Consider the following 12,252-nt stretch of genomic DNA (forward strand, 5'->3'; position numbering starts at 1 on the left):
TTAACTTTGGTTCATAAAAGAACAATATATTTGAAAATAGTACATGTGACAATACACTATCACAGACAATACATCACAAAAATTAAGTTTGTGAATATGAAATACATCACAAAAATTAAGTTTGTGAATATGAAATATAATAAAGAATTGGCATACAAATATGCGAATCGTTTTCTTTCATACAATAGACTTTAGACAATGCCAACATGATGTCTTCTATCTACTGCAGCTCCTTATTGTGCATCAAATGTCAAAGATGCAAAATCTAGTACCTTGAATATCTGATTCTCTTAGGACAATTGTGCTTAGAAATTTTAAGTACATGGGGTAACAATGTTACTGTGAAAGCATTTAATTTAATGGCCATGAAATTGTGGTTTGAATCAAAACAGTTTCCTATGGGGAACACGTTTTTGTTGATTGACACACACGTTAAGTCCATGGAAATAAGTCCCCCCACCATCCCTACCTCCACATGCAGAAATATGACCACTTTACAGAAAAAACTCAGAGAGAAGTGTCAATTACATCTGAAATAAATGTATGTAGAGACAGATTTTCTTACGGTTAAATGATAGAGAACATTTTCTCCAAATGAAGAAATAAATGCCTTTAACTAGTTATATATAATGATATTGAAAATTTTGTTGCTTCAGCTATAAAGGAGCACAATTTTTAATAAATTTTACTCTTAAAAAACAGAATTCTATTTTAAACAAAAACAAATAAACAATGGCTCTCAACAAACTAACATACTTCAATGAAATATTTTTGAAGACTGCCGACAACTTCTGTTTGTTATTCCAGAGTAAACTTATAAACAAAAATAAAATACACTTAAACTTCAGTTAAGGAGTAAGACAGATTCAAATGACCTTGTTGAAAGACTGAGCAGTTCCTTGAAATATATCCTACCTGCTGGACTCATTTGTATTCTTGATATATTAAATACGATTGAAACTCGGTATCTCGAATTCCAAGGGATCGAGCGTTGTATTTCGAGGTAACCAATGGTATTTTGTGCATGTGTTTTGGCACGGAACTTGCAAATGTTTTTGAGATAGGCAGAATTTTGAGATAAGCCAGTTCTAGCCACTGAGTTTCAACAGTAGTTTCATTATACGAACTGTGTTTTGCTGGTAATATTTATTTTTATCTGTATCTAAAATATTTTCAAGAAATCATTTTTTCCACAAACTTTAATAATGTTCACATTTATATCATCACATGTTTACTGCTTTGGGTTTCATCATATACACTGATTAACATACAACACAGCTTGTTTCTTCTCATTTTTATGCTCTTTATCATCTCAAAGTTTTACACTCGCTTAAAACTGCATCCAATCAGTTAATCCAAATTTTTTAAATGTCTTTACAAGTAAGCACTTTGCCTCACGTTGAGATCTTCGGCTTTTCTGGAGGATGTGGTATTGCCATTATAGGTGGTAGTGGAGAATTATCGTGTATGGGACGCAGAATGGGCGTATGTCTGTCTAATATATCAGAAACATCTAACCGTGGTGTGTTTTGGGAGACTGCAACTGGTTTTAGCCCCTTCTGTGTTTGACTCATCATGTCTACTCGTCTAATGTACTGTAAAAAGGAATGAAGAAAAATAAACCTTCAGTGTTTTGAAGTAATTAATTACATTCTAACAGGTTCTTTTATGTGCTGCTATTTTATACTGCAAATAGCGTAAAGTAAGTTAAAGGGGTGGTGACTTTCTTGAATGTGAACTGTACATTTTGATGAAAAGTTCGCTTCAAATCAATGCTCATATCTGCCACTACTGCACAGATCGTCAGTTCAGTCCCTGGTAGACAGTAAATAATGGCAGTCTGTTAAACTGGACCTATACATACACTTGCATCTAATTATTTTGTTTTAACCTACAAACCACCAGACATAACTACATGTAAAAAATTGCCAAATGGGCCTAAGAAGCTAAATAGCTTAGCATCCAGAAGAGGATGTTCCGGCCTCAACGACTAAGTAAGTAAGTAAGTTATTCTGGTATTTACTGTTGCTGGTGTGCATGTGAAATGAACATGCTAGACTAAATACAAGTTCTGTTTTACCCACTAACCCTTACCCTGCTAAATTTCTATAATGAACTTGTCTTTCTTTTAATTTGGACAGTACCATTAACTGTTATAAGGGGTGCATACCAAAAAGATACTGACAGAATGGCGAACAGTACAGGTCATGATCAGACTGCACAGATGTGCAGGCTGATCATGATCTGCACGGGTTGCAAAGGCAGAATCAATCATGTCCAGCATGGTAAGGGCTAAATGAAAGTCTAAATGATCTTTTTAATTAGAAACAACTACACTGATTACATCAAATGGAAGAACTGTAAAATATTTATACCCTAGATGGTCCCTGTTTAACTCTTCCACCTTCTTTTATAGATACACCTGGTGCTATTTCCATTGTCTCGATCTGAAATATCAACCAATCCTTTAACCCTGTATTTAGTTACACAATGTATTTCCTTAGAAGCTACTTTCTATTTCAGAAATTAATTCATGTACCTGCATATAGAACTACGAAAGATTTACAAACATCAGATAAATGTACTGAGCAAGCATGCCTAGTGGTTTGAAGACTGAATAGAATGACATTTCTTTTCCAAACAGTTTTAAAATGGAAACTTTGCAAATTTACAACATTGTAAGTCCATACATATTGGTTATGGTACTGTACTGTGAAACCATTAATGAAGGGCAAATTTAATGGATTTTGTGGTTGTACAAATCAATGAAATTAAATCCCACCAATCAATTCAAGTTCCCATCTTCAAAAGGTGAAATCCATGAATTCTTGCATAAAACTGCTGTTCTTGTCACTTTTTGGGCCAAACTAGTGAATTTCACAGTAACCCTTTATTTCATGTTGTAAGTGTACCATAAATGAACTTGTTCTTGGTTATATATTTTACCTGTCAGAAATACTGCATTAACAGACTTACCATAGGTGGGGGCAGTGGTGTTTTAGCTGGAACTTGACTTTTAGTTTCTACAAAAGAAAAGACAACTCTTGCTATCACACCAGTATAAAAATAGGTGACTATCACAATGTTAAAGAGTACAAAACACATTTTTTAAGTGAAACCTAACAAGATTATGACTCAAGCAATGATTTTAAATAAACTGAATGATTTATATACATGAATGGTTTTAATGGGAAACCTATCATTTGGTGAGGGGATACAAATGCATAAGATTTTTTTGGACAGTAAATGTTTCAGTGCCATATACAGTCAAACCTGTGTTAAAGACCACCTCTAAACAGAGACCACCTGGCTCTAAAGACCACATGTTTTGTTTCCCATTTTAACTTTTACAGTGTAATTTAACCTGTGAATAAAGACCACCTCCCAATAAAGACCACATTCTAAGGGTGGTCTTTATAGACAGATTTGACTGTATTCTGTAAAATCTGGATGACAAACCAGCAACCAATTTATAAGGTATATGGCACAAAATGATGCAATGTATAACCATTTTTGCACCAAAACATACCAGTAAAGCTTTCAGTAGTTTCGTCTTTCTTCTGTACTTTTCGTTTTGGTCTGGGTGCTACATATCTTCCCGTTTTCATGGCATCAAGTCGAGCTTGTGCTGCCTCTACTGCAGGGTCTACCACTTGGTAATTTACCTTTATTCTGTAACATAATGAATTTTTATTTCTGTATAATATAAGCCTCTATAGAATCCAACATGTGTTGAACTTAAATCTACACATCTACATCAAAGTTTTACTACCTAAGATTTTAACTGTATTTGTTACAAATTGCTAAAATTGATGTCTTTTAAAATGATTTACTGTGAAATCATTAATACTCGTGAGGGACTAGTTTTCGTGGATTTCGTGGTTGAGTCAATCCACAAAATTTAATCCCAACGAACAAATAAAATTCCCATTCATTTTATGTTCAAAAGATGAAATCCACAAATTCAGATCCCCACGAAATTGCCGTTTTGACCAAAACCATGAAATTTCATGACCACGAAATTAAATGATTTTACAGTATATTTCAGTATCAAATAAAAGTAAACCAAATTTTTGCCTAGAGCGTACGATTGTGTTGACTTTGAATACATGCCATTCTTTATGGCTGAGTGCCATTTTAAACAAGACAACCTGGTGCACCTTGCAAAACATATGACCTCTTAAAATTATTTTGTACCGGTATGTAAAGTTACATCAGCAGCTGTTTTATGGTGACATCCCAACTAAAATTGTGAGTGAATATCCCGAATGACCCAAAGTGCCTTCTTTCATATAAAAGCACCTGGGTAAGAACTATCAACTTAAATGGCTTTCACACAACTTGGGGCGTCTTCAATATACAGCAGTGAAATGAATAGCAAGTGATTTTTTATTTGACATTGAAGATTGTACAAAGCATTGTAATTTTTAATCCATTTATGGCCATTTCTATTGTGTGTAAAGAAATAAAGTAAGAACCTATGATTTGGAAGTCTTTCTGGATTCAGTTTGATAACAGCTACAACATTTCCATAATCGTCATATTCAACATCTTTATTTCCTGGAGGTCGACCAGCTTGCACCTGAAACAGACAACTCTCTTTAAATTCATGAATATAAACAGTTGTTATATATTTAGTCTAATACTCTATGTTTTAAAGCTTTGAATAAATGTACACTACATCTACTTTATTTTAATGAGAAAATCTCAAATCGCTAGAATATTGTAACACTGAATCTGTACATGGTTAGAATTTTAAAATTTACCTTCTAACATGGCTCGACTTTTTTTGTCAGTGAAATTAGAAGAAAGTCAAGCACTTTATATAAATAACTGACATTGACCCTTGCAAAAAAAGGGGAGAACGTTCTGGTGTCAGATAGCTGCATGATGTCCCATTCATCACTATGAGCATGAATGAAGTTCAAAATAATTTTTAGTAAGTTTTTATCACCATGTTTGAATGAGCACATTTTAACTGAAATAAATAAGTCCTTCTTATGTTTTCTCATTAAATGAGCCATGCCATGACAAAACCAACATAGTGGGTTTGCGACCAGCATGGATCCAGACCAGCCTGCGCATACGCGCAGTCTGGTCAGGCTCCATGCTGTTCGCTTTTAAAGCCTATTGGAATTGGAGAAACTGTTAGCGAACAGCATGGATCCTGACCAGACTGCACGGATGCGCAGGCTGGTCTCGATCCATGCTGGTCGCAAAGCCACTATGTTGGTTTTCTCATGGCGCGGCTCAAATTTACTATAATTCTTCATTCAGAAGCTAGCACTCTCATGATTTAATTCATGCATATCTGACATCTGAACCATGGTAATCAGAGAAATCAAGGGAGTCCTAAAGTATTTAATAAATAAACAATGATCAACTGAAATCCCAACAGAATGAGCCAAAATGTTCAAGTTTAGTTATACAGGGTTTCAAGCCATCCAAACAAAGACAGTTTATGTAAAACGACTGAAGTCTACATGAAATGAGCCAGTGAGATGACATGCACCAGCAATTGATTTTTGCATGACCAAGCAGACTTATTCACTGTATATGACATTTGAGCCGCGCCATGAGAAAACCAACATAGTGGGTTTGCGACCAGCATGGATCCAGACCAGCCTGCGCATCCGCGCAGTCTGGTCAGGATCCATGCTGTTCACTAACAGTTTCTCCAATTCCAATAGGCTTTAAAAGCAGACAGCATAGATCCTGACCAGACTGCACGGAAGCTCAGGCTGGTCTGGATCTATGCTGGTCGCAAACCCACTATGTTGGTTTTCTCATGGCACGGCTCATTTATTTTTATTTTTTCTTCTCACCTTGAGTATAGAGTGACATGATGCAGGCATTGTGATAAGCCCTGTCAGTTTTTCCTGTGGTGGTGGGGGCATGCTGGCCATTATCTCTTGTGTAAGCAAGGACATCTCTGTCTGCTCTAGGGATTCTGTGACATTGAAACCAGGAGAACGCATACGTCCTGTGTATGGCTTGAACTTTCTTTTCTTCTTTTTCTCCGCCTGTAACATTTAAATGTTTGACACTGATATAACATTTCATTCTACTTCGTATGACAAAGTTTTGAACAGAATCTAATGTTTTCTATGACTTTTTTTTACATAATTCTTAAATATTCTTATGGTTAAGCTTGATTTCAACATGTATTCTATCAATATATATATAACTATATGTATATGCTAGTCTTCACTCCCCAATATCACATTAATTTTCAGTTATCTTTAAACAGGTATATGTGAAAGAATGTTACAAAATTTACCACAATACTACACTACCAAGCATCAAAAACTTGATAAAAAAAACCCACAGACTTTATAAAAATGTTTTTCAACTCTGACCTCTGCTTTTCTTTCTTCTTCCTCCTTAGCGAGTCTCTCTGCCTCTTCCTTCTCGGCAGCCTCATCCTCCGATACCTGATCTTCTAATTCAGGTTCCTCATCTAAAACCACATCTCTGTAGTGGAAAATTAACAAAACATTTCAAAAGCTGACCTAGATAAACTGGTCGACACACTAGAAACATTACAACTCATTGCAGCCAAAAAAGAGAGAGAAAAATTTATTAAGAAACTATGAGAAATTACCAAATGAATCTCTAAAAGAGAAACACTGATTTATTTCTTTTTTTTATGAGACAGAGCAATAAGAAGGAAATTCCATCCCTGTTTACAGAGAAGTCCAAAAACTTGATAGAACCTTGTTTTGAGACAAAATCTCAACCTAATTTGAGATTTTCTCATCCACAACACAAGGGTTTGGTTGATTCACTTTTTCTTTTCTACATTTGTTTACCCTTTTCTTTTTTATCCTACAAAATGCATTTTTCATTGTGATTTTTCAAAACATACTTTTCTGCTGTTTCTTCTTCCCCAAGCTCTTCCTGGTTCCCTTCTGGTTCCTCTATGATTGGTTCTGGCACTGGGCTTGGTAGGAGCGTCCTGGGCACTGAACCCTGAGCCCAGCAATCTGTCTCTGCTGGATCAGGTTCTATAAAAAAAAACACACTTTCATTAAACAATTTTCTTTTTGGTTCCCTACCAGAAGTATTAAAGAAATGTAAATATATAAACTCATAAGAAAGTTCAGCATCTCTCTTAAACTTCATCATTGTCCTGTTTTATTTCACCCTACAACTGTTTTGTTATAAATTGTACCTTATTAGCTTGTCTGATTTTTGAAAAAAGTCTACAAGGTATTGTCGTCACTTGATCGTCGGCATTGGTTTAAATTTTTGTTTAGGTCTACCTTTTCTCATAAACCATAAGAGCTACAGCTTTGAAACTTACTTTTTTGTCATCATTAGGTGACTGTGTAGGCCAAGAACCATAACTCTGATACTCATTTTGTCAAAATTATGGCCCTTTTTGGTTAAATTTTTTGTTTAGGTCCACCTTTTTTCAAACACTAAAAGAGCTACAGTTTTGAAACTTTGCACACTTGTTTATCATCATAAGGTGACTATGTAGGCCAAGAACAATAACTCTAAACTGCATTTTGTCAGAATTATGGCCCTTTTTGTACTTAGAAATTCTGAACTATAAAACGTTTCTTACATACTAACCAGCACTTGCAGACAAGTGATTGCACCTGTAGGCGGTGCTCTTGTTTAAGTTTACAATGGTTCACAATAATCATTTTCTAACATACTAAAAAAAGACATACCTTCATCTTGTATCCAGCCAGGATCTGAGGCAGGGTCCTTTTCACCATCATCCCTGGTTAAAAACCTCCACTGTGGAAAGAAAACGTCATTACTTTTAATTTAAACTAAAATCTTTTCAATAATTAATCCATTGGCATAGTTGCAACAATAGAAATTTGGAAAACATGTAATAGGGACTTTAATGCCTGTGTTATTTTCATGATCACATGTGCATTTTGATTACCTATAGCATAATCTATATGGATAGGTATATCCTGCAAGTAATAATCTGTTTTTTATATGTTGAAAAACACTAAAATACTCTACTGGGAACAAATAAAATGCCAGAGCACAACTTGTGCCCTCTTCAACAAGCTGCACTGTAATATATAAGTGATAAACAAATAAATGTATGAGCATTACCTCAATGATACTCAGTAGAGCATCTGTAGCTTCTGACACAGTGAACGGTATAAGTTGCTTCTGTATGAAAAGGTCTAAACAGTTATCTAGTGTAGTGCCTATCAAATCACCTACAATATCCTCGACAAAATCGTCAGCACCATCACGATCTAGCATTAAATTCCTGAAAAATACAAAAAAAAAATAGATAATTAATCTCAGTGGTGATAAAATTTGTTTACAGTATAGATACTGAATAAGAATTATTTATTTTTCCTATGACCAAAGTATGCAAAATAGTGCAATGACTGGTTTTCACAACTTTTCACAAAACACCTGTGAGTTGGTGCATTTTATGATAAAACAATTGTAACTTTTCAGGTTCGGTCGATATGAGGATCTACCTACCTGACTAAGAGGCTATAATTGTAAACTATGATCAGATACTGATTTATTCTAGAAAAACCTCATCAAATATTATCTAACTATTAAATGGCTATACACTGACTGTGGACAGAGCTATAACCACAATTTAATGTCATGTATAGTAACAGCCATTTTTTAGTGGCATAACATATATATTCATACAATGTTTACTAAATTATACATTTATCGAAGTGTATAGTATCTTAAACCTAACACAAAATACTATTCATATACACATACATATTTGTTGTATGTTTATGTAGATGTTGTGTTGTGACTGTCCATATTTTTGAGTATGAAATTCTAGTAAAGCGTATCTTTAAACCTTTTATATGAAATATGGCTAACAGTTTTAAATGAAACAAAGAGTTCATACATAATGTAACACTAATTACACAGGATCAAACAGTTTAACAGCTGTCATCTGTATATTTATTTATTTATTTTGTTGGGTTTAACGTCGCACGGACACAATCTTAGGTCATATGGCAACTTTCCAGCTTTAATGGTTGAGGAAGACCCCAGGTGCCCCTCCGTGCACTATTTCATCACGAGCGGGCACCTGGGTAGAACCACCGACCTTCCGTAAGCCAGCTGGATGGCTTCCTCACGTGAAGAATTCTACGCCCCAAATGAGGTTTCGAACCCACATCGATGAGTGGCAAATGGTTTGAAGTCAGCGACTCTAACCACTCGGCCACGGAGGCCCCTCATCTGTATATAAGTAGACACTGTATAAATTTGACCATGCAGTGATATTTGTGTTAAGCATTTAATATTTAAAAAATTCTAAAGAAAGTTTATTTCTGTGAGTCTGTACACATGTAATCTTTATACCACTTACGATGAGAGTAGATATGAAATAAACATTGAGTATAAATTCTTTTCTTATATGGACTCTATGTAATTACATGAAATTTGAGAAAACCTGTGCATTTTCAACATAATAAAAATGTCATCAAATAAGTATAATATAGTTCAACATATCTCAGTACAATATCTACCACCAAATCATATTTGAACAACATATATATCACAAGTACTACATGTGCCATTCAATAATTACATGCCTGACAATAATTAACAACAAATACAATGTCTTGAGTGAATGACAACTTATGTACAGCAAAAGATATACACATGTGTAAAAAATATATGATGCATTACCATAAACAATATAGCCAACATTGTATCCTTACCAAGAGAAAGGAGAGGGACTGCTAACTGTACTGTAATCCACAGAAATTTGAAATTTAAAATTATTTCACAATGCATTGACAGACACACTAAGCCTAGATTATTCTAGGTTAAATATTGTTATTCTAAGCTAAAAGGTCATTGAAGCAAGACTGATTTTTATGTTTATACTTTCTATTTTCTACATTGCAATGTTATACATTTATATTTCTTACCAGTCATGATCATTGAATTTCCCTGGTACTATTTCATGGGAGACAACTGGGGTCTGTGCAGTTGGAAGCTTTCCTGCTTTGTCTGCTCTTGACTTTGATACCGCAGCTTTTGACATTTTTCCTTCACTGCTGCATTACACAAAATTTCCTATAAACTTGTCTGAAAAAAAGAACAGCATATATTTTGAATACATGTATCTTGGCTTAGCAATAACAAAGTCTTTTTTAGTTGTCTTTTTTATAAAAAAAGTCAACATGCAGAATAATTATTCCATAGAAAAGCTTTTATATATTATGGTAACTGGAAATGTTGCCTAAAATTCATACTGAAATAGTCAGTACTTTATACTTGAAAGACATAGGGATATCCTAAATAGCAAGATTAGCATATTCAGAGATCAAAGTTAACGTGTCAACAGGATGGACGGATAGCTCAGTGGTTTGCACACTGGCCTTCCAATCCTGAGGTCGGGGGTTCGATCCCCGGCAGCTACTCGGGAATTTTCAGAAACGCTTTTCAGTGTTTCCCACCAAACTAGAGATGTACTGGTCAGGAACCCAGGCAATCCTTGCGTGTATCAGTGCTATACACTGGGCACGTTAAAGAACCAGGCTGTCTATTCGCAACGAGCTAGGCTAAGTTAGCCGGACAAGCCTGTATCTGATTTCTGATCTCTCTTTCACGGGGGCTTTGTCTCACTCTGTCCCTCTGGTCAGATCCCTCTGTTTCTGTACTAGTAGAGGATGAATTATATAGAGGATGAATTATGCGCCCTGTGTGGCTGCATTTGAACTATGTAAAGCACCTTTGAACGTGAAATTGATCATGAAAAGGGCGCTATATAAATCTGGTATAATAATAATAATAACTCATTTACTACAAACGAGAAGCAATTAATCAAACTGTCATATCTGTTAAATTTCATTACAACTGATGGCTTTACTGTAAAATAAATTTTAATATTAAGAGGTAAAAGCAACACAGATGCTGTATCATCACACAACAAGTCTTCATACCTTCAGAAGTTCTGTAAGAAGTAAATCCTTTTCATGTATTTATATGGGGGGAATAATTTCCTCATTATAGGTAATGTATGTGTGTAATAATTTGTCAACAGTAAACCTATTATAATTTATAGATCTTTTAATCTCCAACAAGTTTTATGCAAACTAATTTCTGCGGAAAGAACAGAAAGGATTCTTGGGAGTTTTTTTGTGTAGGAAAGACTGGTTGGACTTTTACTGCAGCATATTTATATCTATTATACAGAAACAACATAAGGAATAAGAAGTTCTTATAGCAGTTTTTAGGCCACTGGTCAGGATCAGCTGCTTTTCCACAGCTTTAGATGTGCTTAATTTGTGTGTTTTTAGATGATATATATATATAGATAATATTTTCTTTTACAGCTATTTATATTCTTGTTGACCTCATATATATTTGTTAATGGTCGGTTAAAAAGCTCATCAGAGCTTATGTTTCATAATATGACGTTTGTGTCTTGCCGACTTGAAATAAAACTTACTGTATTGTATTGTATTGTAAGGAACACTGGCCTAGGTATAAAAAGAAGCCCTTTCCCATTCATTAATGTAGTATTAAAAGGTCAGTCACAGGATGAGAAAAATGTGCAGTCAGTCAGGGGCTTGAACCCAGGACCCCTCCCTTACAGGGCAAGTGCTCTACCGAATGAGCTAATGGGCTGCCTGACACATTCCCAACCTAGCGTGACTAAGACCGAACCGTGACGTAGGCTACACACCACAAATTGGAAACTCAATTGCCCTTGAATTCCAGAGGTACTTAATATTGCAAGTGTCATAAGACTGACCAAGGAGAATGCAACGGTCCAAGTTAGGCAAAAGTCAGAAATTAAAAAGCAGCCACTCAGCGACAGTAAGATTGTCTATCTCCTAACATGACCAAGTCCATACCGTGACAAGTTTAACTTATTACAGCACCTTCTTTCATATCAAAACCTGTCACTCAGTTGGAAAGGTCTACTAACAAAATAAGAAATCTGGCAATTTTGAAAAATAAGCACGATTGATAAAAATTGATAGAAAATCTATAAATGAATATAATTTTGAATTGACATAGCTAACAATTCAATCGATAGTACGTAAAAATTCACTATTTCTTCCTTATTATTTACTTTTACAACTGGTTAACTTACTTTGATCAAGAAAACTTCACATTTTTGTAAGGTTATCTGATACCGGAAGTCAATGTTGCTAGGGGATTGTTTACATCTCGCAATGGAAGAAGTTCGAGAGTTAGAAAATTCGTAAAATTAGGAGGTTTCCTAATACTTTACTGAAAAAGTACTAGAATTATCCCTCATAATTT

At 34.8% G+C, this 12,252-nt stretch overlaps 1 protein-coding gene across 1 annotated transcript; it reads right to left on the reverse strand.

Moving 5' to 3' along the window:
- On the reverse strand, window positions 1-12,221 carry LOC123564114 (uncharacterized protein C2orf81 homolog). The gene is made up of 12 exons (XM_045357443.2): window positions 12,080-12,221; window positions 9,903-10,062; window positions 8,086-8,248; window positions 7,683-7,752; window positions 6,869-7,007; window positions 6,360-6,474; window positions 5,826-6,023; window positions 4,479-4,582; window positions 3,530-3,672; window positions 2,977-3,023; window positions 2,376-2,447; window positions 1-1,595 (listed from the first exon to the last, which is right to left on the reverse strand). Exons 2-12 carry the CDS (start codon window positions 10,016-10,018, stop codon window positions 1,395-1,397), a joined length of 1,368 nt encoding a protein of 455 aa, XP_045213378.2. The 5' UTR covers window positions 10,019-10,062; window positions 12,080-12,221; the 3' UTR covers window positions 1-1,394.
- Between the last annotated feature and the right edge of the window lie 31 nt (window positions 12,222-12,252).

Source organism: Mercenaria mercenaria, chromosome 2, assembly GCF_021730395.1.
Source record: "Mercenaria mercenaria strain notata chromosome 2, MADL_Memer_1, whole genome shotgun sequence".
NCBI lineage: Eukaryota > Metazoa > Mollusca > Bivalvia > Venerida > Veneridae > Mercenaria > Mercenaria mercenaria.